We start from the raw sequence: 24778 nt of genomic DNA on the forward strand, positions 1-24778 counted from the left end.
ACCCCAGGTTTCGCTCCGTGACTGCAAAAACTATTTAGAATTTTGGAACACGACTCATTGAAAAATTCAAATAATCTAAAATCCATTAAGTATTTTGAAAATTTAGGCAATTATTGGCATTATTGGAAATTTGTAGTATTATAAAAGAGAATGAACAATATTTGCCATTATTTGTTGGTAATTGTTTTATTTGAATCGTCTTCCGTGTTTTTTTTATTTTTTTTATTTATTTTTTTTTTATCATGAGAACAGAGTAATCAACTAAACATTTTTTTCTCACCGGGCGCAACAGCAGTACTGTAGATACAGCCAATGTTTAATCAGATATTTATTTGGAAGATACATAAGTAATAATTGGGGTAATCCGAACGTAACCCGAGGTAGGGTGAGAGGTGATCAAACAATAGAAATGTACAAACGAAATACAATCCAATACTCATCGTCTCGTTCAATCGTCATTATACTCGCAGAAAGAAAAGTCATCGATACAGATTATACACACTAGAATCAACTTACGAACTATAAAGAAAAAAAAACAAAAATTAAAAAGAACCATTAAAATCTTTAGCGTAAGATTTCCAGTAAACAAAAAATAAATCACGGGGTTCATCATTTCATTGGTGATCAAAAACATTTGTCGAGATTTTGAGAATCATCTCGCGTCTATAATACTCTTTCCAAATGAAAAATGGTAAAGCATAAAAGAAAAATGAAAAAGCAAAATAATTTTGGCATAATGTACATTGCGTTTTGGAAATTCGAGTACCGCTGTTGAACAAATCGTACGAAACGGTGATCGAATGAAAAAAAAAAAAAAAAAAAAAAAAAATCAAACTAGTGATACAAATCAGGGGGATAGGAACAGAAATTTTCGAAGTAGAATTTCTTCTCTTTTCATCTTCATTTCTATTGAAACGCGCTGCGAGATGAAGGAATGATCGCGTGACCTTCTCCTCTGTTACTCGTTCGTTCTCTGCTTATTCATTTTTTTTTCCATCGTCATACGCTCAAATGCTTTCCGTAACTGTTTAGTTTTTTTCGTTTGATGTGCTTCTCCGGCGTGTGAAATGTCCGTGTGTTACTTCATTGAAATTGCGTGACGTGTACAAGTTCTCATATATTTTTTTTTTTTTATTATTTTTTTCGATTTTTCATATTTTTTTTCGTTTTTTTTATAATAAAATTATTTTTCTAATCTTTGTCGATCAGCTGTTGTTGCCCTGTGAAAACTGCCTTCTGTCGCAACACAATAATACTTGCGTGGTGGGGTCAGATTGCCATTCACTGAATTCTGCCAATCGCACTTGTACCCAGCAAACGGTGTGTCGCTTTCTTCTTTTCGTTTTGCTTCTTTTCTATACTCGTTAGTCTTTTTTTCCTTCTTTTTCTTTTTATATTCATATAATAAACTTGTTCCACGTAAATTTATCATATTTCTCGTCTCACTTCGAGAGACTAATAATATAGTTTGTGGACGCAACGTTTTTGCGTTCGTTGAAATTGCCGTTGTCTCATCACGTCTCGCGAGCGAAACACCGATTCGATTAACCTCCTGCTTCTACATATTTTGGTATTGTTTTGTGTTTCCCTTTCTCTTCATCACTCTCACGAGCGCAGAATTTCTCCGAGACGGCACTGAATGAAAATATAGGCGCAAGTTACCACGCGGGGCAATGACAAACGAGTCGATGCGTTATCATGCGTTACAAATTAAAAAAAAAAAAAAAAAAAAGAAAAAACGTTACAAGCCCGTCTACACGGCAACGACTCGATGAAAAGACAACTGACTGAAAAAAAGATACATAAAAAATAGGTTCGAATAGATTAGTGTACACGTTGCTCCAAACGCGTATGCGAAGCGAACACTTTTAATGGATTCTTGAGTCTCGCATTTGTTGTGTTTTTCGCGATTGGCCACCGCGCATTGATGGCCCTCCGCCTCGACCTCCTCGTTCCATTCCAGTGCGTTCACCCCTCGAACCACCTCGAGACCCGCTACCACCACCTCCACGTCCTTGCTTCGTGAAACCTCCGTTGTAACCGGAATTACCATCATTATTGTAATTGCGTTGTTGCTGGTAGCCATTCTGATAGTTGTTCGTTTCGTTCCGATAATATCCTGAAATTACCAAACTTTTACTTAAAACAAGAAAAAAAATATCACTTACGCACAATTAAAATAAACTATTGCCAATAATACTATTGGCAATATATTTTTGGAAGAATCTATTTAAAAAATCCTTTTTCATTGAAAGACATTTTTAATAGTGATGTTTAATATACTTCATTGTAAATCAATTTCATTCTCTACTCTCAGTGAGTAAAAATTCATCCAGACCTCGACAAAAATCATCGATGAATTGTTAGCAGTGAAAAATATGGATAAGACTAATTTTCAATCTACTAAACTAATCGTTAATTACGAGTTTTGCAGCTCGAATGTCAAGGTTTTAAAGCAATTGACAATAAACTGTTGTAATTAATGACATAAAAAACTTATTGTGGAATATAAATACTTGTAGAACAGGAGACTGGCCTGTATGAGATAAATTTACTCACACAGGTTAATTAAGCCTGCCATTTTAATCTAGCGTTATTATTTGCTATCCATACTAGAGTAGTCAAATATGAATGTTGCAAATGTACGCGGAATACAACAAAAATTTTACAATTTCAAAGTAACAAGATACTGATCTCTGGTATCTTGTCTACCGAAAGTAACTGGAACGATATTGCTAAACGAAAAACAATATCCGAAGACGACTTCAGTCGACGTATTTTGTCATTAGGAAAAATGTGTAAAAGCCCATTACCTTGAACACCTCCGCCGCCACCACGACCATTCTGCTGATAACCTCCCCTCCCACGACCATTGTAACCATTGCTGTTTCCGCGTCTGCTACCACGACCTCTGTAACCACCGCGTTGCTCGCCCCAGGCCTGCTGAGATTGCTGCGATGGTTGCTGTGACATTTGACCAGACTCTTGTATATCCGTTTTTCCCCACTCGTCCAGTGGCTGTTCGTTCATTTGCGCCCACTCCACGTTCGTGTTAGATTCCTGTTCACCATTTCCGGTAGTCTCTGGCCCTTGCTCGATCTTATCCTTTAAAATTTATTTCAGAATTCATACATTGCGGATCGGTGCCAATGCCTCGAGGGAATTGTAATATCGAAAAGTTGAACACCTTCGATACGAGAATTGGGTTAGCTGAAGTATTTTCAAGTAATGTTAACTGACGAGAATGCAAATCAGTAAATTTATTCTTTTGGTTTATACTCGACCGTTTGACCTAATTTTTAGAAATTCCTTATCGACTGAAGGAACTCAAAGTAACTTGGAAATTCAACAATAAAAATCTGAACTTACTTCCATCGAGTGTTGAGGATCTTGCTGATGAGCAGTAGGGTCGTAAGTCTGCTGCAACTGCTGAGAATTTGGTGGTTGTTGAAAACCAGCCGGATGCTGAGGACTATATGGCAAATTTGGTTGCTGATGAGAGGGAGGCATTGGTATTGGAGGTGGTGGATTTGGATTCGCAAATCCAGGAATGTGTGGCATATCCTGAGGCGGCGGTGGATGAGGATATATGACCTGTACCGGAGCGGCGGCAAAGCTCTGATTCGTAAAAGTTTGCGAGGGTATCGGTGCATTTACAGCGGGAGGAATGTGTGATACTATCGGTGCGTTCTGGCCCGTTACGTCGGGAGAATCGAGCTCGGATTCTTGCAGGAAAAAGAAATCTGGATTTCCAATAACGTCGTTGATACGCGGTGGTTGGGGTTGTTGCTGAGTTTGCTGCTGTGCCTGTTGCTGTTGTTGAGATGCTTGTTGTTGAAGCTGTTGTTGTGGGGGCGGCGGTCCCTGCTGAGTCGGTTGAGTTTGCTGTGACGCAGGCACGTAACTAGGCGCGTTAACGTAATACGCGTTTTCAAGGTTCGAAGCTTGATGTGGTGGAATGGGTTGAGCTACGACGGGTAACGGGCCTGAGACAGGAGCCGGTCCCGTAACAACCGTTACCTGTGACACCTGGACTGGAAAATTAGGTGCCTGCAAGTTCGACTCCGAGGGTGGAATGTGTACCTCACCAGCATTGTAATCCTCCGTCGGCTGTTCCGGTGCTTGAACATTTGAAATTCGTGCTTCCGTGGATACATCTTCAGTCTGTCAATAACGAAATACAAACGTGAATCGAAGCGAAGGAATCTTGAAAATTTAAACATATGACTGCTTCTTCAATATTTGGCATGCATTTTCTCTTTATCTTATTAACTAGGTCCAACTACTTTTTACGTCATATTACGGGACCAAAAATTTCAAATTTTTATAAATTTTTCAAGTTATTCACATTTTAAAAGAATTCATGAAAAACTAAGGCTCAAGCGAATTTGTTATGGCATGAAATTTTCATCATTAACCTGTTGAACAGGAGCTTCGGACTCATGAGTCTGATCGAAGTAACCAGACGAATTGATGGTCGTGAAGAGCTCCTTGATTTTGAGATACGTGGTGCCGACGAATTCTTTTTGTTTGCCATCGATAATAGCAACAAAATGTTCAGCAGACTTTTGTAACGACTGGGCGAATGGTGGTTCCCCAGCTTCCGTTTGCCGTTTTGCTGTTAATTCGTTATACAAATCATCGAGCGTCTTGAGATCATCGTCTGTCAACTTCGGTGCACCGTTCGTACCGTTAAGAAAATCATCGCGAGCCGTGTCCGCACCCATATTTATCAAAATATCTTGAACGAGCAAAACTTCGCGCACCTGAAAATAAATTCCATTGATTTCAATCGAAACGCATACAAGTACAGATCCAGTAAGAAAGGACTCGGGGTAAAGTTTTCAATCAAGTACTCTCCAGATTACTAAACCTCTTGACAATATTATCACAAAAATTGCATATTTTTTGTAAAGTCAGATTTAGAAGGGACTCTAGAATTTACGAATAACGAATATGTTTATTGTCACTGAAATAAATGAACATCAATATCATAAGATTTTGTTGAATTCAAAATCTAAGAAAACTTGTTCCAATAGACTTTGCATCTTTCGCATTCTGAATGATCAGTTTTGGCAAGAATTTGCAGGTCTACCTTAGCGATGTCTTGCTGCGTTCTCTCAAGCGCCTCCTTCCGCGCCAATTTCTTTTGTTGTTTGGCAAAGTCATTGGCAATGGAGACAACACCCTTAAAGAGCTCTCTAGTTATATCCAAGGTCTGCAATACTTCGTCGTATTTGGCAACTGCCGTTTTCTGATCCTGATTCAATTCCTTGCCGCTATCTTGTATTCCCTTGTACGTCTCTAGTTTGGTCTGTACCAAGCAGAAAACAGTATTATACATAAACCGTAAATAATATACAATAGTAGTAACTATGATCTATTTATGTATGCAACCGGTGAGTAGAAGCATAATCAAATCATTGGAATTCTCTATCGTTTGCTTGTACATTCGTTACCTTTTCTATCGCATTGATTCAAATTCGATCAATTAATTAGAACAACACTAATAAAAAGCAAAGAAAACTGTGATGTTTTTCAACACTTGCAAACCTATAAATATGCAATTGGATAGCAAAAATACTTATTGTATTTTCAAATCGATGTTAATTTACTGGTGGACCTGCTTGCTCAATTCGCAATTACAATTGCCATGTAAAATGTTAACCTTACTCTTGAATGACCGATGATTTTTCTTCTCACATATTTATACAAAAATATAACAAAATAAAATGGTAGTTACTTAAAAAATCCTAAGGAAACATCATTTTCAAGCATAAATTTGAAAACATCGAATTGCAATATTGAAACTGTTTTATGTCTCATAAATTGTACTACGTTGACAGAAAGAAGTTCAATCATTATTCAGTAGCTATATGAAATCATTTTTATCGGAAAAAGATGTGCTTATCTTCATGTCAAATTATCACTTCCGTTCATGGCTGAGGCAAAAAATATTTCCTTTTGTTCCTGAACATTGCTCATATTTTTTTATGACAATATCATTGAAGTTCATTTGAGAACAGTCAGCAAATCGATTGAGAAAATTTTCATGTTATAATAGTTTTTCGAAGCGATGAAAAACAGGCGCTCGTAACAATGTATTGCCGGCACGCGATTATACATGGACCACACGAAGCCATGAAGCCAGTGCGGTTGCTGTAAGGAGGCGAGGAAGGACCGGATCTTTGTATTTGAATAAAAAAAAAAAGAAATTACACACGGCGTAACCAATACTCCGGGAATCCGGTGTAATCTGACGAAATTTCAGCTATTGAATAACATCAGCTATCCGCATCGATGAAACATTTCGTCGAAAGAACAAAAAGCTGCCAGAGCGTGGAAGCCGGCTAAAATGAATCACCATTTTTGCAGTACGATTGATGCCGGCAATAGAAAAAAAGTTTCAATAAAAAAAATGTAATCGGAAAAAAATCTCATGAGCGCGGACCGCCATGACACAAATTCGCGCTTCGTTGTTGGACGCGTTCCACTACTATTCTCCAAAAATAATGATAAAAAAAAATTGAAAAAAATTACACGAGAATGAAAAACAAGCGGAACGAGTTCAGATTAAGAAAGAACGATAACTTCGATTATTAACGCTCAATTGTTCGTGCAGAAGAACAATTGTCGCGTATAGTAGCACAAAGATTAGAGATGCCAATAAAGTTTGCTCGTTTAGTTCAAGAGCACATGGCGCACACCGACGATTGGGAAAAAAAACATGGCCGACCACGGTCGATGCGGCGATTGACAGTTGCAGGAATAAAACAATCGAATGTACGATAACGTATTAGATTTTCCAGTTAGAACTTTATGAGACATTTCTCACCTTCCGCTTTTCCAAATTTCTTATTTTGTGCTCGATCACCTTGATCGCTTGGCGTATCGGATCTTCGGCCTCCGTGGCCTGTTTAGGGTTGGCAGAAGGCATCCTTCACGGGCAACAAACGCGAACTGGAATATGGGCTACGGGTGACGAGGCAGGAGGGTGGCTGCATAAAAAAAATTTGCTTGATGAGCATGCGCACTTTAGCCGGTTTCTCCAGTGACGTACATACCGATTGTTCGAACCCTGTCTACTCAACAAGTAATTTTAATGTCGCGGCGGTAATTTCTGGAACATTCGACGAAGCGATACAGGTTCTACTTTTTTTACATTCTTTTTTTCAGTCCTAATCAGTGTCCATCGAGCACTCATAGAAATTTCAAGCTAATGTGCCAACGACGAATTATATAGCTGGATGAATCAATGCAACAACAAATTTTGCTGAAAAATCAATTTAAGTCACGGAAATAATCGAGTATTGTTTTTTTTAAATTATTCATCAATTATCTTTTCAACTATTTTCATTGAGACATTTGCATGTTTTTCATTAATTTAAATGAGGAGAGAGTTTGGTCCACAATTTAGACTTAATTTTTTTTTAAATCCGAATCATGGGTATCAATCACGAAAATAATTGCGTGCTCCTTCGGTGTTGAAAAAAATAAACAAATGAATCACCGATTCGAGCAAACCGAGGCGAATATTTGATAAAAGTAGCATTGACCACCAAAGATTGTTGGTCAATCTCAGCAATTATTGTTTCCAAAATATTGTCACAACTTTTTTGTACTATAAACTCATACAGGCTCGTCCGTATCAACATATATATACTTTTAATTTTTTAACCTCACCGCACAATCTTTACGTTCGGTAGCCATGGTAGTGAGCAAATAAAACGCCGCTCGTCCGGTGATCTATTCCCCTAAATTTCAATAATCGTTCATATCATACGTGAACAACTAAGACGCCACAGATGGCTATTGAAAATTTTACAAAAACGGTGGATTGTTCAAATTTTATTGAAAAAATGATCGATAAAAACATGAATAATGTGACTGATGATTTTCATTATATTTAATTATATACATATATATGTATGTATGTATATATATATATATATATATATATATGAATTTATGATATAATATTTATATTTCCTGAACGTAATTTTCATTACATTTTTTTCTCATATATACTACTCAGGATAACAGAGAAGTACTTAATTCTCTCACTCAATGTCAATAAAAATCATTACAACTCGATGTCACGTAAATAAAAAACAAAAAGCTGTGCTATAACAATAATACTCCGCATACACGATGATACGAAAGAAATTTTGATTTTCCACAAAGTCAATTTTGTGAGTGCAATATTTCCGTGTGGTCTTTTTACTTAAGCAAAGGAAAATTCTCTTTGAAAGTTAGTCTATTCGTTCCCGACGAGCAGCAAACGCGTATCAGTACTGTTTTATGCAAATTTTTAATTTTCTCATTTGCTATTAGTGCCAAAATTATGATTGAAGTTAAAAAACGATAAGAACGAAGAAGTTGTACGATGTTGAACGAAGGCAAATAGATGTATATATTTACATGGCACGCTTACCGACAAAAGACTCTAACAAACATAAAAAAATATTCATATATATGTATATATATATATAAATATAAAAAAAAATCTGTAATATCTGCTTGGGGGTTTCCTTTATTCGTTCATGATCCTTCTAATTGTCCAAATGCCTGCATTTTCTCAAGTATTTCGCAGAGATCCGAGTTCTTTCTTTCTTTTATTTATTACTATTACTTCAAATTCCCATTGCTCGTTTCTTCATTGTGTGTACGTGTAACATAATTTCGATTTTCGCACCGATATTCAAATTCATGAAACATGCTGATTTTCCGAATCACACTGTATCATCGACTTTCATTCTCGACCCTAAATATATATTCTTTACAATTTACAAATATAATTTCATACATCATTTTCGAAAAATACATTCGCGCGTCTCACATATCACCCGGTCTCCGTTATGTTTCCCTCGAGATAACCATCAGTTCATTGCGGTTCATTTTCTTTAAGCTTTTTTCCTCCTACAACAAATCTGGAAACAGGTTAAAACCTTAAATTGCTTCAGGCTCAAAACAATATTACGATAATAATGACAATAATAATAATAATAATTTTAATCATTTGAATTAAGTGGCAATAATAATGAAAAGTTGGGCCACTTACAAAATATATCCTGGAGTTGGTTTTTCCGGTTACTGTACAACTGGTAGCGAGCATCATTCATTTTTTTTTGTCGTTATATTATCTATGTTCTATTGGAAAGTATATTTAAAAGCTAGGTCAGCATTGACGCAAAATGTGTGTGTGTGTGTGTCTAGATCGCTTGAAAAAAAAGATGGTTAAAAGAATAAAGAAGGAGATAGAAATAAGAAGGTTCACTCTTGTGATGGAAGAATGCAGAAAATAAGATTAAGAGAGGAGGAAGGAAAACTTCAATATTCTGTAAGATTCTTTAGTCCTTGACAAATTTACTCGCCCTCGATGATTTATGTACACATCCCATACAAAGAAAAACAATATCATGATGGACAATAACCAATAAATATGAGAACAGAGCGAGTTCGACTGAATTTTTAACAATTTTTGTTTTCTTCTGAGATAAGAATAGAGCGATCGGTCATTTCTATTCAATAATATTAAAACAGAAAAAAAAGGTTGAATCTTAATATCGAATATTAGGTGATTACACAAATTGTGTATGTGTATGTTTAAGATATTTTATACAAATTCTTATGATTCTAATGAGTTCCTTCGTTACATTGTAAATTATGCTCAATTTCATTTGTCAGGCGACCAAATGAGTTGTCAACGTTGCAAGTATAAAACAAATTCGAGGATGTTACAATCAGCTTGCAGACGTCGCTTTCTTTTCTGTAATAACATGATCCTCCTTTCCCCTTTTTTGCGGTAAATACTATAACCTAAAAATCTATATTCACACCGACATTCGTACGTGTTTTTTTTTTTTTATGGTTACAGCTACCGTAAATGGCAAATGAAAGATCATCTCGTACCGTCCACAATACCGTCAGCAGTCATTCACGTCATTTTAGATTATTACACACGTGCTGCGAGTGAGTTTTCATTTTTCTCAGGGGTTGTTTGTCGATTTCGTCACTCCCGACATTCGGTATTAAAATCACCCTCATTCTTTTTCGTTGAGATGGCGAATAGAAAGAGTCTGCATTCGCGATCAAATTTTATCACAAGATCGGTCGAGATCCTTGTAAACGATCCCGACACTTCCTTTTTGACGTTCGTCCCTCACAGTATTTGGCGATATAAACGTGGGACCAAACACTTTGAAAAAAGTTCATTATCAATTCGTCGTGCCGTTCATTATCTCAGTTTCTTTTCACTTTGTTTGGGTCCTTTTGTTATGTTTTTCACGCATCTCGTATCACATTCACGATGGGATTTTATAAATCCTTTGGCGTGGATAAACTGTACGGAGAAGAAGTTGACAACTAAGACGATGGTGTTATTGCCATTTGGTTCGAGTCAAGAATCGTCGAAGCATCCGACTGACTCGAGTTCATAGCTGACGAAATAGGCACGTGTGAATCGATACTCGTTTGATTGACGACATTCGTAGGCGTTGTATCGATGGAAGCTTGCGTTGAACTCGTTAGATCCGCTTTTCGTGTGGCATTCGAGGAGGTAAAAGCGTTGAGTTTTGTCTTCGTTTGCTGCTCTATGCTGTCTATTTCCGCCCAAATGCCACGAACTTCTTTAAACAACTGTGAGAACGAAAAATTCAATTTAATATTCCATTTTGACAACTAATGATGGGCTTCTTCAGTTTAAAAATGAACATGATTCTCACCTGGTTTAGCCAGGCCTCATCAGCAAGTAGCTCGTTGAGTATTATCGTTGTGTCTTTGTGAGGATCTGCCAATCTCTTATCTGCCACTCTCCTCGCGCATTCCACGAACATCAGATACTTTTGATGCGCAACTTTGTTGTAGAGCATTACTTTTGCTTGGCAAACTCGACAGAACAAAAAGTCCTGCAAAGTTCAATAATTTTGAATGCTTATTCGATTTTTTTCAATTACTATTTTTTTTTCTCTTATTCAAATAAAAATTAGAAAGCTCTGATAGAATTTTTGATTGAACTGACTGCTTACCTTTTCTTGAGGCACTCTCGGGTCTGGTGGTGCACCTTCAAGGGTTGTTGCATTATACGGTTGTCCATACAGCAAGATTCTAGCATGCACCTTATTTTGTTGACAACCTATGCACTGTTTGCCCTTCGTTTCCGATTGCATAAGATCCTTCAAAACGTTGAGACACGGCCACGTTAATAATGCTGTGATAGTATGAGGCTGCCATTTCGTCGTCGACAACAATCGTCGTTTCCTCTCCTCTGTGATTTCGTCCACAGTCTTTACATTCGACAGGAAATAATCATCTGCAAACACAATGATAAATTTCGTTCAGTGAACTTTGAAAAATTGCGAAATACAATTTAAAGGCAAAAAAAAGTTCATTGAATCTCGTATACCGTAGATACTCAGATTTGAGAAACGGAATATCATTTTTGGACAAGCGAGAAACCGGAGGCCTCGATATTACCTTGCTCCTGAAATATTTCTGTCAGGAAATTCGAGTCCAGCGCCTGGGATATAAGAGTTTGTATGTACACTTCAAAGTTGTCCTGGAACTTTTCCGTTTCCTTCATCGATCTGTCTATGCATTCGCTGAAAACAAAATGATTATCTGGTTAAAACATTGGTTCAAAAACGTAGTATAAACGGGTAATTCGAAAAGACAACCTGTCGTCAATGATCATTTCATCACGCAAAAATTCAACGACTGTCTCCAATTTCCCTTGCTGCCAGAATTTCACGGGTACTTGCTGATATATGTGTCGATTTTGTGGTGCCCAGCCCGAATACTGTAACAAGGAAATATCGAAATCAATGAGGATTTAATTTTCTGAAACTTTGTCTTGAAAAAAAAAAACTCGTTTACCTTATCATTACTCACCGTAGATATGTTTCTGTACAAAGTTTTGCCTTCAGACTGAAAAGGTTCGTACTTTTGCAGTAAAGTTTTACCATCGATCCGCCACAAAGGTGGGAATTCTTCCTCCAAATCGGCTTTTATCACTACGAACTCGCCAGACTTGAAACAAAAATAACAATTCAGTAAACTACAGTTTGAAAGTGAATACTAAATTGGTAGTGCATTGAAAGTTATGTCGCATTACCCGATCTTCAGAATCCTCAACAGCACGCTGCTTGCGTCAATAATTACACGGGATAGAATATTTTTTCATTTTTCAACGCTTATGCAAGATAGAAAAATTCATAAACTTGTACAGAGCCAAGAAAATTACCTTGAAAGGTGAAATATCGATATCTTCGTCGCTGACAGCGGCTAAAAGTTTTTCATCGATTTTGCACGACATTTTGCTGCTCGAAGATCCGTCGTGCTTCTTTCGACCGCGACTTTTCAGGACAACGACATCGCCAGAAGAATAACCCTCCTCATCGAGTAAACGCTTTGATTTTTTCGATATCACCGGACGACCACGCTTCTTCTTTTTTTCTTCCTCCTCGCCGATCAGCGTAGCCGCTGGAGTCCACGCCGGATCAGAATCAGAGTCTCCTTGTTCTTCCTCGTCCGAAATTTCCACTACCCGTTTCGGTATTTTTTCCTTGGCTTTTCTTTTCGACGTTTCTCTTCTCGGCGGCAACTCTATGATTTCTGTCAAACGTACGATGGACAATGGAATATTTTGTAAATAAAAAAATGTAACACTATTTTTTCATGAAATTCACATGGCTAAAACGAATAATAAAAATATTTTCCTCGTTACTAAAAATCAATGAATGGAGAAAAATATGGGTAGAGAAATTCACTTTTCCACAATATACGAATCGCTCAATTATAATGCAAAAAAACTCACCTTCGTCGTGTTTTCTGTATTTCCCGCTACCAAATTCAGCACTGGCAGCAGCTTTTCTTTTTCTGTCAGCAGCACTACCATGTTTCGGTGGTCTCCCTTTCTTGGGTTTAACAACATCAACTTTAGAGCTTTCGGTAACCGGTGGGTGTGCAGAGGACGATGGTTTTTTGATTTCAGGTTTCCTCGTATGAAACGGAAAGTCATCGTCACTGGTAATACCGTCGTCGCTCGAATCGAAATTTTTTCTTTCCTTCGGCAATGGAAAATATCTCGGATCGTTGGCATAATCGATAACCGGTTCCTTGGTGGTTGTCGTGGTTGGTTTATCGGAGGTAAAACTTTTCGAAACTTCACCGTTCGTCGTGGGTTCATTGGGTTTCTTGAGAGGTACAGGCGGTACGTATGGCTTCGTTTTGTTCCACGTTGCTTTTCTACCTGTTCGTTGAGCCAATGGTGGAGAAGGTTCTCTGTCACCTTGAAGAAATTTGAGGTAACTCGTCATGAAGCCTGTATTAGGATCTTTTCCGGATATCTTAGTGTCGCGATGACCACTGCCGGCTACACTGTGTTCTTGCTGCAAAAATCCAAGTTCTTCTTCGATATTGGGTACAATTACTTTAGGCTGGTCCTCTCGGACTTCCTGATAACAAGAAGTACCGCTCTGAGCCGGTGGATTGGAGTTTTCGTTGAAGGGCACGGGTGTTATCTCGACGGTACCGGAAGATTGATATTCGTGGGTAGGATGATGCGGATGATGTCCTGGAGGTATGTGAAACGCTGGAAAATAGGGTATCGGTGGTGGAGCATGATGATGCGGTACCATCAAAGATTGGTGTTGATGAGCCGGATTACCGACGAAATTTCCCGTGTGATGAAGACCCGTTTGCCCGCCAAATGAGGCAGGAGAACCAGAAAATATTTTGGCTTGAGGAGGAGCAAGATTCCATCTTTCAAAATCGAAGTAACCATTTTGAGTCTGTTGATTGGAATTATGATGAGCCGGAGGCGGTATTCTACTCAAATATTCCGTCATAGCGGCGGCACCAGCGAGGTCATTGAGGGTCGATGTGGCGTGTCCAGTTTTTTCGAAGCTTCGTCTCTTTTTGTTGGGTGCGTCTGTCTTGCGTTGTCTTTCCTCGACCTGTTTCAGAACATCGCTCGGCCCTGTCGTCGAGGCATTCGACGCCGACGTCGTTCCCGAAGCACCCGGTGCCCCCTGTTGCTGCATCTGACAGGCACCTTGCTGCAAATTCTGTAAATTCTTAACGATACTCATCGGATCACCGCGGCAACTGCTTAAATCTTGAAGGGTAACCTGACTCGAGTCGAAATAAGCTTGTTGTCTCTCCGATATATTAAGAACTCTTTGAGCTTGTTGCTGGGCTGGTAAACTTTGTGGATTCATGTCGGATGTGTTAGCGGCATACGTGGTAACAGAAAATTTTCTGTTCGTCGCCTGACGATTCTCATTTTCCCAACAGACCTGTTGCTGCTTCTGCCCGAATTCCTGCTGTCTCTCGTAATTCCTATTTTCACCGGTGTTGTAAGCTGCTTTAGAATTTTCTGGATTTCCCAAAACTCTAGTGATCACCGACGAATATGCTACTTGGCCCTGCGAGGACGGTCTAGGCACGGTGACGTCCAACGGCGACGGTGGAGTCACTTGCTGCTGTTGCTGCTGCTGTTGTTGCTGAACGACCGTTGATTTGTACGTTGCACCGGTGGCACAATGATTATTACCGTTATTCTCATTGTGCTGTTGCAAAGGTGAGGGTGATGACATTGTTGTCATCGGGCTGTTGTACATCGGATAAGCCGGACTTGGCACGTGACCCAGCGGGCTCGCTTGGGAATGCGCCTGCAGAGGACTGGGTCTTCGTGGCACAACTACGCCGCAATCGGGGCCGTTTTGGGTCGAAGTATTCGACGAATACGCCGAATCCGTGGAGTTTGTTGATTTCGATCTTCCCGGATGATGATATTCCGAATCGCTCTGTGATCCCGTTGAATAATGTCTATAAGATGTTGTTTGCTGCTGATTGAGAACGTGAAACTGTTGTTGCTGCTGTTGCGACTGCATATTGCTATTCGATGCAGCTCTCTGGCTGTTGGCAATTTTGCTATTACCATTGTTGGTACAACCGTTACCGCTGTTGCCCGGATAATTTATATTTCGGGAATCCATTATGGAAAAACTTATCGGCGAAGATTGACTGTTCTCGTGTACAGTATCGTTTCTCCTCACGTCCCCGTGACTCACTATTTCCGGATATATTTTGGCCTGCGCTTTCGTCTGCACGACCTGTTGAGCGTTGGACGCGGTTTTTCCCGAAGGAGAGGTAAAGTTTCGTGGTACCGTATTTTTTTCTTGCCCCTGAGCAACGGAAGAACGAACTGAGGTATTTAAAAATATGGTAGTTGCTGCAGCTGCTCTAGCAGCGATCGGAGGCTGAGGAATACGATAATCTTTAGTAGCATTATTACTGGCTGACGATACGATACAAGTCTGCTGTTGTTGCTGATGTTGCAGGGTGCCTTGAACAGACTTTGAATTGGTTGTCTGATTCTCGTTGACAGGATTGTAAGAGTTTGAGTTTAGCGCGTCCGAAGAAAAGGAGCCGGGAACTTGTTGAAAAAAAGCTTGTCCACCGCTCGCAGCTGGTGACGTCGATACCGCGTTTTTCGATGCAACAGTTGGTGACGTCGTCCTTACGACGTTCGACCCTTTCTTACCGCCGTCCGAATAATTCGCCGATTTGAATTCCGATTGATTAACCCCGCTGGAGGACAGTTGTTGGGAGTTGAGGTTGCTTATAGATTGACCGGACGAGGGGAAGTGGGAATTGAAGTTGGTCTCGTACGGTGTGCCACCGGCTTTTGTCGAAGGAGGTCCCGGAGACGACGGTACAACACTCTCATGTGGCAATATTCCGAACGGACTTGGAAGCTGAGAATTGCCTTGATGAGCCCAAGCAAGCGTCGCTGCTGTTGGTGACGATGACTGCGGTTGATGCTCGAAAAACGTTGCTTGTTGCTGATGGGACGAGTTGTAATTTTCACGAAGTGGTGCCTCTGGTTCTGGAGTTGACTGTTTTGTGTTGGGAACTGATTGTTGTTGTTGTTGTTGCTGTTGTTGTTGTTGCTGTTGTTGTTGTTGTTGTTGCTGTTGTTGCTGCTGCTGTTGCTGGACCTGCGCCAATGCTTGACGATGCTGTGTGACATAGTGGGCCTGCTTCGAATTCGGATGGTGGAACAGCGGCGAGAACACGTCGTAGCCGACCGGCGGCGGCGACAAAAAGCCCCCCGGATTGAACGGCGACGGTTGTCCAGCCAATGAAGCGGTTGTGTGGGCAGCTTGCAGCAATAACTGCGACGTTGTCGTCGACGGTACCGCCTGGCTAGCCGCTGTCGTTAAATGATGCGCCACAAATTCACCGCTCGGCGATGATCCTGCTGCTTGAAAGCTACCCGACGCAGTTCCCGCGGCCAAACGGTTGTACGACGCATACCTTCGACAAATTCATTATCAATCATTGTTATCTACTTTTTATACGTTTTTGGTTATTCTCTCATGCGCTATCGAAGAATTTTTAACAATCGAAATCTAAAATTGAGTGAAACAATAATACTATTGGAATTCAGTCATAAGTTTACAGCACATTTTTATCATGTAAATCGACCATGAGAATACTCGTTCGCGCTGATATTCATTTCATGAACACTTGGCAAAGAATAAGTCATAGAACATTTAAATTTCTTGGAAATGAATTTTTATAGAACATAAATGATTTTTTTGCTGAATTCCAATGAAGATTGTAGTAAATAAGGCCTTTGTTCGAGTGCATACAGCCCGAAAGAGAACAGCTTTGATTTTCATACTTTTAGCATTTCCACAAATTTCACCAAGAAAAAAAATACTAAAGAATTTTTTTAAATTCTGTCGCTGACGGATTCATCATGATGCGTTTAAAGGCAGCTAATTCAACGTCAAAAATTTTGTTTTTGTAATCTTTTTAGTTTTATTGATAACTTGTAGAATTGACTTGATTCAAAATCAAAAAAGAGAATGAAAATCCATTGGTCTGATTGTATTTAGATACTTGAAAAAACTCAAAAACAGATAAAAATGTACACACTGAAGCTTGCATAATTGAAAAGCACTATAATATGAATATTTTGAAAGGTTTTTTAAAATTTATTTTTGCACAAATTGTTTTCTTTCGAAAAAAATCTTGAACTATGTAGCAACGTACACAAGTTTTGAGAACAAGTAAAATTAGAATGTTTGTGACAATCATATAATGTAACCTTAATATCATTTGAATATGCAAATAAATGAATAAATATTGAATCTTACCATGGGCCAACAGGATCCATCACCCACGCTTGGCACCAGGGTGCCTAGCCTGCCCTCAGCAGGCTCTTTCTCACCAAAAATGTGCGATTAATCGCCGGATCATACATAACATAATCTTTGAAAAGACTATTGCAGTACACTATCATTAACTTGTAGAAAAGTATTTCTACTCATTAACTTGTTCTACCCTAACACATACGAGGGTATTTTCTTGAAAAGGTCTGTCTCACGAGATGCAACGTTCCATCTTACTCTGGAAAACAAAAATTGAAAAATAAGCACAACTTTAGCACTCACTGTCAATCGCAACTTTCAAAGATTTGAGCTCGAATAAGCACAACATAGGTGTACCAAAAAAAAAAAAATTTTACCTCATCGAGTGACGGCGTCGATGTTTTTCAACGGTTTCATTTCACATCCTTGAGAATTAAAACTTCTAACTCGAATCAGCAGATTCTTGACATTCAGTCTCAAGAAAAAAAAAAAGAAGTTTTTCCGCCTTTTATCACTCGCGCGAAAAGTCCGACTTGAATAAACACTGTTTAGAGAAAAAAACTAAAAAAGTTAGCATCGTTGATAACCTTAGAGGTCCGAAAAACACCCGGGTCCGGTGTCCAGGAACTCGTCGAGGCGTCACCGCGGGAACTTGACACAAACGTCGAAATGTTCTCGCGTAGAGAATCGTCTTTTACATTTCGACAAAGAGGCAATACAAACGCGGTTAAAGTCTCGTACTCTCGTATTCACCAATGCAATCTTGATGAGGCACAATTGAAAACTTTCTCGTTCGCCAAGTTTTCGCGATTTTGCAGGGGGCTTTTTTTCGCCGGATAACACAGAAAGAGAAAGATAGAGAACAAAAATATGGCTACATTCGTTGATAGACGAGCACGAGATGGAAGAATCGAGTCACGCGACGATTACGACGAAATTCACGCATGACTCCAAACCCGAATATTCTATGATTTATTGAAAGAGCCGTTGTTTCAATTAATTCGCGAACAGACTTCTATTTTTTTCGTCAAACCGTTTAGAGGGACATTTAACACGGACGTTAGCGAGTAGCAACATTGTGCACACCGCAGTGCCCCATTACAGGCTGCCATTTTGATCGGAGTCAACAATAGAGCGCGCCATCTATCGATTGCGGGTGGCCGCCCGTACGGGTGCGTTACGCGCGGGGTGAAGAGCAGGGCGCAGGCGGGATTTTTCAAACAATGAAAGGGGGAAAGCGTTTTCTTCATGTTCGTTACATACGTCTCTCTCTCTCTCTCTACCCCCACCTTACGCACGCCACGTTCCACCCACACGTCAATTCTATCAGGGCCGTGCTTCGAGATAGAAATCGTGGACGTTATATTTTGACGATTCGCGATACCGATCATTAGTTTTCAGCTAGCAACATCATAAATTTTGAGCAAACCTTATACCATTGCCGTACCATTTTTTATCCTTATACAAAGCCCGATTATTTTAGTTTTTTTCGGTTACCTGTTGATCCTTTAAAAAAAAAAACAATGCTTCATCTCAAATAGTTAGCCAAGTGTAAAATGTGATGAATATATCTTCTTCAATTACCGCAAACAGTTTGTAAAGCTTGTATGAAAAAAAGAGTTTTAGCGATCACCTACCAAAACCGAGACATCTCTGAAAATTCTGGGTCACCATTTCTAACGCGACACGCCTGATTCTGGTTCCCCCTCCACCCTTCGCACACAATGTACGTGCTCGACGCGACGTATACTACATTCGCGCGTCTCTCAGTACCCCCGACACACACACTCTCTCTCTCTTCCTCAATATATTATTTTATATGCTCGTCGCACGAGAGGATATTGCGAGTGCACGATTGTGTATACTCATGTGTATCTGTTCGAATCCACCCGATCCCATAACATCTTCGATCTTTGAATGTGAACTTGTCGATACGGCCCAAGGCAATTCCTGTTAATTCGCGTCCACATCTCGAACGCAATCTTTTTTCAATGTCTAGCCCGAAGAACCCATCCAAAAGTATCACACATTAATTTCCGGTAATTGGTTTTTGATAAAAAAAAAAAAAAAAAAAAAAAAACAATAATAATAAATGTTCAATCGGTAAAAAAAAGCGTGGAAAAATTACATTAAATAACCAAAGGATTAAGCAATTATTTCGATTCCCACTTTCAGTTAAAAGAGTGTATTAAAATTTTTTGAAAGCTCGTGACGTGAAAGTTGTCCTTTCAATATATTTTTACAACAAAACCAACAATAAAAGTTCCATTAAATTCTGGTGTCACTTCCGAATTTTCATAAATTCATAAACATTTCATTCGAAACTTTCTGACACGTGGACAGCAGATTGATTTTCGGTAAAAAGTGTTGAAATGTTGACGACGATGTAAGAATATATTTATAATAATAATAATAATAACCATTAGTCGCGATAACTGACAATAATTAATGATATGATTTGACGATCGCGAAAAATGCAGTGTCCCGATTGGACTCGAGGTGGTTCGATAGCTTGACACACTGAACATTTTTTCATTGCCGCGTTTATCGATTGAATCGCTATGTTTCACTTATAATTCAGAGTATCGGTAAAAATGGGTACAAATCGCTGAATCGTTGATTTATATTTTCATTTATTTGAGACAGAATTAGGAGAGTGTACCGTATCTAAGATCGGTAGAACCATGCTGAATAAATTCAGCAGCCGCATCGTTCGCAATCGCAAAGTAACGTCATTATTTATTATTATCGAACATTATTACGGTAAATGTCTAATGCCATTTATTATAAATATATTATCAATAACGAATAATAGAAAATAATGATAAAACTTGGATATTACGGATAATGCGGCTGTATTCTTAATTTTTTTTTTTTCTTTTCGTGTAATTGATAATATTCACGAGTTTGATTTGTGAATGGCAAATTTAAAAAATAGGAATACAACGTTAAGACACTTAGTTGAGTTCGTCACGATAATCGCGACTTCTGGATATCGATGTAGTTGCGTATTGATCGTTCATTTTTCGTAAACAATCGAATCAGTACGTTCCCAATGTTTTTTTTCTCGTTTCATATTTCCTTGAACAAGGGCAGTGTTCATGACTGACTTCTCAGTGGCTCGATGGGTCATTTTTTAATATCCCTTGACTCCATTGGTCGCGTGGCACTTTAAAGGTTCGTCCGTCGACTCAATGAAACTTTATTCGTCGAACGAACTACCTATTTTCGTTATTGAAAAACGTAATAATAATAAATAAACGACATAAGTCTCGGAATTCGCACAATCGCGGCAATTGTCACTGGTGAACGATTGAAAAAATGCTCTTCCACCACAGCAATGTATCTTTTCCATCGGCGATGAGAGAAAAACGAATAAATAAATGGTTTACGCTGCTGACAGAAAATCATCGAGAAAGCGTTTTGATTGCTTGATTCCACTTTGGTTTTGGTGCGGAACTTTTATGAAAGGGTGGAGTTAGACGGGTGGGTCATTCTCGGAAAGATTTCCGGTTACGGTAACGTTTTACAAAGACAAATAAACAGCAGAGCAATTCATGGTAGGGCCGTTGATATTGCTCCGGTATCGGCTCAATGGGCAATTCCATTGACCTTTTACATTACGTAGCTCCGACTAAGCCGTTGACATCAAGCCTTGGCTACCTCATTTGTAACTTTCGTTGTTGCCACACAGCGAATTTTCTGTATGCCGTATTCAACAGCTGATTCAAATGGCTCGTAAGGTGTTGGGACACCGCCGAAAATTCTCGCTGTACACGATCCTGAGGAAACGAAATGAACGATTCAATGAGTCAGCCGATCCTGAAGATATATTCTCATCTATTGCAACAATCGAATGATTCAACGTACCTCAAAAGGTTTTAGCCTGGCTGAATGAAACCTGTGCAATGCATCGTGCATCCTCACTGCTTTTTCCTCCAGTTGAGGTGTCGTCGGTGGAAAACTCCGCCAGAAATGACTCAGTAACTCACACGTGCAAACATACACATTACGGAGTTCTTTTTCCAAGTCCTTTGGTATCAATTCTGTTGAAAAATTTATCGATGTTGCAATTTAATTGGATAAATATCATAAGAAAAGCTTACGAATCTAAAATTACGATTTTTAGTTGTCGATGAGATCGTACGAATTTCTCAGCAACTATATTCTGTTGGCTGATTAATATTTATTTTACATTCCTTCGTGTGAAAACATAATTGAAACTTAAAATTCGTGATAAAATGAGGCATAAAGTAAACGGAAACTTACGACCAACATTGTCCTCGCGGAACCCTTTCATGAGAGCCCCACCGGGTGTTAATTCACCAAGTGCAGAAACCGCAGCGGACGAGCTGACTAACGAACTGGATGGTTGTCTTGGTAGGTTATTACCGTTTATCCAATTCACTGACTCGCGTTTTAGATGCATCAGTGTACTTTGCATTTCCTCGGAGGTTAATTCGGTGGCAATCGTACCGGGTACAGGACCATGCAAATACCTGTCTACATGAGTCAAGTTAAGTGGTGCACTGACGTTTGTTTTTGTCTCACTGCTCCCGTCCAGATCGTCGTAAACCAACTTCTCTTGTATCCTAAGCTGTGAACAGCACAAAATAACAGATTTATGTCAGTTACTTCGAATAAATTGTAACTTAAAACGTGATATTTTCTCAACCGTTGAATATTGTATACTGGTAAAAATGCATATGGATTTTACGTTAAATTGGCGAATTACCAAAAGCAAACAGTTAATGAGAAAATTCATAACTATTTAAATGATTTAACTGAAAATTTTGCAATCTTGTATTTAAATATGCAAATTTTCAGATTCTTTCGATGCTTCAAATTTGTTTTAGTTTTGCTGAATGTCATTCCAACAAAAATATTGGGATACTTCTGATTTTAAGTACAGAGTGATGAAATTACTTTTTTATTCTTTGGTTGATCATCTGTTCGATTTGTGATCGGTGATGGATTTTTGTTAGCACAAGATGCTGAACCATTGAGCTGAGGTGGAGATGTTTTGGTTTCCTGTCTTTTGGCAGTACTCGCTTTCAAAACCATAATGCTGTGTTGATTGAAGCGCTTTATCATACTCTGATGTATATTGTGGTCCGACTTTTTATCAGTACTTCCAGATTCCGTGCAAAGATTGTCATCCACCACAACATCTTCGAAAGAAGTTATATCGAGGAGTGGATCATTTATACCAGTTTGTATATCCCTTTTGAGCTCCTGATCGTCAATCTTGGCACACTCGGTAAATAGATCTTTGGTCCCGGCGTTTATACGATCTCGATGAAAATAATGTGACTGAAAGAACTTGGTCCAGAAGTCGGATTCCGACATTTTGTGAGGCACGTTCTCCTGATGTTTTCTTTTCACCGCCGGATAAGTTTTGAATATACATTCCATTATGTCGGGAGTAAGATTATATTTGAGACCGTTGCAACCATCAGTCTGAGGCTTTATATCAGCCTGAAAAATGAATGCACCAATATAGATTATATAATATATTATAGAAGGTCATTCGTTGTATAACTCTTCCAATACATAGTATCACTGATGAAAATCTTTCTGTAGACAGACTGAGCTACTTACAAGAAAGGCACTGTTCACACCGATCTCTTGGCGCTGACTATTCTTTGCCTGAGTATAAGCAGCTGCGTGTTGACTCCAAAATTCTTCGGATGTTATGACTTGAGTTATTACAAGATCTCGATACAGTTGCAGCAGTGTCGGATTTTCCAGTAGCAGTCTAGAAATTAATCAAACTCGTTTCGTGAATATTTATGTAATAAAAAATTGATCTAAATTCATTGAATGTTTTTTTTTGCGATATCAGTTAAAAGGCTCCGCTGTTCTACATAATTGATTCCAGGGAAACTTACTTGTTTTTCTCTTCCAATTCCTTGTTGACTTTTCTTTTGAATTTGGGCAATAATTGTTGGAGCAATTCTTTGACATCATCTCGATCTTTGACCTGAGCTTCTTGGCCATTTTTATTGACAAAGTGAAAAGTCGATGACGTGCCATCATGAAGAACTAATTGGAGTTGTATCTTTGACTTTCCGTCCGGTGATATTTTTTGTACTGAAATCATCGAAAATCGTGATATAATTTTTTTATTTTGCTAAATTTTATTACCACGATGAATGTCTTGAACTTACATTTTATATCAGCGTATTTATGACTAACCGACACTGTATCTCTATTATCCAGCATCCAAGCTATTCGTTCATTCATGACATACAGAGTTCCATCGCCTTTCTTATAACGCACTTGGCCAACTTGCATGAGAACATCTTCCGAAGAAGTAGTCATGGTGGATGTAGGATGTGACGAAATGTAGCTATAAATAAAAAATAATCATGAAGACGTAATGAACAGCATAAATATATTTCAAAAACATAATGCTCAATAAAAAATTGTTGCTATAACTTTATTCCATCTTGTAACAATGACAATTTCCTTCTGATCGACTATTAGTTGATTGATTCGATGTGTTTATTATTGGGAACTAAAGTTGGATCTCAGCCAAAAGTTGGATAGTTTTTAATTTAATAATATACAGAACCCGAAAAAATGCGTAAACGATTAAAATACTCGTGAAAGATAAACACTACAAGACTACACATAAAAATTATGGCAAAGTTCAATTTTGAATTGAGTCGTAGGAGTTGATTTTCCATGAGCAACTTGCGGCCTAGCGAAAAAATGAGGCAAAAAATAATAGGAAAAACAGTGAATAATTTTGCAGAGACCGAGAGGAGAGAAAAAGTTTCAAGTATTGCAATAAGATCTCAATGTTGCGCGGTCTCTGAAACTTCATCGCCGAACTCGTAAACTCTTGTCAATTCATAAGAGAATAAAAATAATAAAAATAAAAAATAAAAATTTCTATGATTTCGTAGACAGCGCGATCGGCTCAACGCCGAGAACTGAAGCGGTTACCACTGTACGATTTTTTCTACCCTTCCCCTTGCCCCTCTACGCTCACCCGCCGATTAATTCGCCACACTATTTTTATCGTCTAAAAAAACGCAAAAAGTCAATGGTTTATTCTTTAAAATAGTCTATCGTGTTTTCAACGACGTAGCCGTGTCTTTCGACGTGCTTAGATGGTTATTATTACCGGTAATAAAGTCGTTATTTTCGTGGAGCGATGTGACGGCCCGTCGAACGGCACGGCCATGTGCAGAAACACACATCAGCGGACGCATCGCGAGGCAAAGACGGCTACGGACGGACCGTAGGTACGTACAACACCATCGACCTGAACAAGGGGCTCCGATAAACTGCTCAAATCAGCGCAGTTCTCAATCACGTTTCCGTCCACCGTATACCTGCTTCAAACTCAATTTCATTGATCAATAACGTTAACTCTCCATTTGCTATAAGAAATGATCAATTAAATTTTACTTCTAATATTTGCCACAACTCGATAGTAATAACGTTGAACGTCAGGAGTTTTTGGAAATAAGATAACGATGGTACGGATTTGACTGTAACAGCGCCATTTACTTAACCCACTTCCGGTTACGGTGGCGCTGGTGCAAGCGGGAATTTTGAATATATTTGTGACGAAAACCCATTTTTTATTTCATAATACT

At 38.8% G+C, this 24778-nt stretch overlaps 3 protein-coding genes across 5 annotated transcripts; all 3 read right to left on the minus strand.

The window, feature by feature from the left end:
• Positions 1 to 313: 313 nt before the first annotated feature.
• Positions 314 to 6991, minus strand: Capr (Caprin). The gene is made up of 6 exons (XM_043410581.1): positions 6836 to 6991; positions 5096 to 5314; positions 4419 to 4766; positions 3370 to 4164; positions 2814 to 3105; positions 314 to 2119 (listed from the first exon to the last, which is right to left on the minus strand). The coding sequence occupies exons 1-6, from the start codon at positions 6935 to 6937 to the stop codon at positions 1869 to 1871; spliced, it is 2007 nt and encodes a 668-aa protein (XP_043266516.1). The 5' UTR covers positions 6938 to 6991; the 3' UTR covers positions 314 to 1868.
• A 1524-nt stretch (positions 6992 to 8515) lies between these two features.
• Positions 8516 to 18288, minus strand: LOC122405643 (uncharacterized). 2 transcript variants are annotated; one of them, XM_043410579.1, is made up of 11 exons: positions 17543 to 18288; positions 17172 to 17424; positions 12815 to 16323; positions 12242 to 12612; positions 12113 to 12139; positions 11890 to 12027; positions 11676 to 11797; positions 11476 to 11600; positions 11028 to 11311; positions 10725 to 10907; positions 8516 to 10638 (listed from the first exon to the last, which is right to left on the minus strand). In XM_043410579.1, exons 2-11 carry the CDS (start codon positions 17189 to 17191, stop codon positions 10366 to 10368), a joined length of 5052 nt encoding a protein of 1683 aa, XP_043266514.1. In that variant the 5' UTR covers positions 17192 to 17424; positions 17543 to 18288; the 3' UTR covers positions 8516 to 10365. The 2 variants fall into 2 exon arrangements, with proteins under 2 accessions (XP_043266514.1, XP_043266515.1); XM_043410580.1 differs by lacking the exon at positions 12113 to 12139 and having other exon boundaries at positions 17543 to 18287.
• Positions 18289 to 19781: 1493 nt separating this feature from the next.
• Tfb1 (transcription factor B1) lies at positions 19782 to 24447 on the minus strand. 2 transcript variants are annotated; one of them, XM_043429740.1, is made up of 8 exons: positions 24301 to 24447; positions 23336 to 23517; positions 23057 to 23258; positions 22767 to 22923; positions 22092 to 22643; positions 21435 to 21762; positions 21036 to 21211; positions 19782 to 20947 (listed from the first exon to the last, which is right to left on the minus strand). In XM_043429740.1, the coding sequence occupies exons 2-8, from the start codon at positions 23487 to 23489 to the stop codon at positions 20825 to 20827; spliced, it is 1692 nt and encodes a 563-aa protein (XP_043285675.1). In that variant the 5' UTR covers positions 23490 to 23517; positions 24301 to 24447; the 3' UTR covers positions 19782 to 20824. The 2 variants fall into 2 exon arrangements, with proteins under 2 accessions (XP_043285675.1, XP_043285666.1); XM_043429731.1 differs by lacking the exon at positions 24301 to 24447 and adding an exon at positions 23930 to 24088.
• Positions 24448 to 24778: the final 331 nt, after the last annotated feature.

This window comes from Venturia canescens, chromosome 1, assembly GCF_019457755.1.
Source record: "Venturia canescens isolate UGA chromosome 1, ASM1945775v1, whole genome shotgun sequence".
Classification (NCBI taxonomy): Eukaryota; Metazoa; Arthropoda; class Insecta; order Hymenoptera; family Ichneumonidae; genus Venturia; species Venturia canescens.

Bases quoted from the DNA above. Each gene is read 5' to 3' on its own strand.
- Capr (XM_043410581.1), bottom strand. From the start codon at position 6,937: ATGCCTTCTGCCAACCCTAAACAGGCCACGGAGGCCGAAGATCCGATA. The intron at 4,165-4,418 runs GTTAATGATGAA...CGTTATTGACAG, and splicing joins CCGAAGCTCCTGTTCAACAG to ACTGAAGATGTATCCACGGA. The intron at 2,120-2,813 runs GTAATGGGCTTT...TGGTAATTTCAG, and splicing joins TGGCGGCGGAGGTGTTCAAG to GATATTATCGGAACGAAACG.
- Tfb1 (XM_043429731.1), bottom strand. From the start codon at position 23,997: ATGAAGTTTCAGAGACCGCGCAACATTGAGATCTTATTGCAATACTTG. The intron at 21,763-22,091 runs GTAATTTCATCA...TGCTGTTCACAG, and splicing joins ATCAACCAAAGAATAAAAAA to CTTAGGATACAAGAGAAGTT. The intron at 21,212-21,434 runs GTAAGTTTCCGT...ATTTTTCAACAG, and splicing joins CCGCGAGGACAATGTTGGTC to AATTGATACCAAAGGACTTG.
- LOC122405643 (XM_043410579.1), bottom strand. From the start codon at position 17,191: ATGGATCCTGTTGGCCCATG. The intron at 12,613-12,814 runs GTGAGTTTTTTT...TACGTTTGACAG, and splicing joins ATACAGAAAACACGACGAAG to AAATCATAGAGTTGCCGCCG. The intron at 12,028-12,112 runs GTAATGCGACAT...TTTTGTTTCAAG, and splicing joins TTGAGGATTCTGAAGATCGG to TCTGGCGAGTTCGTAGTGAT.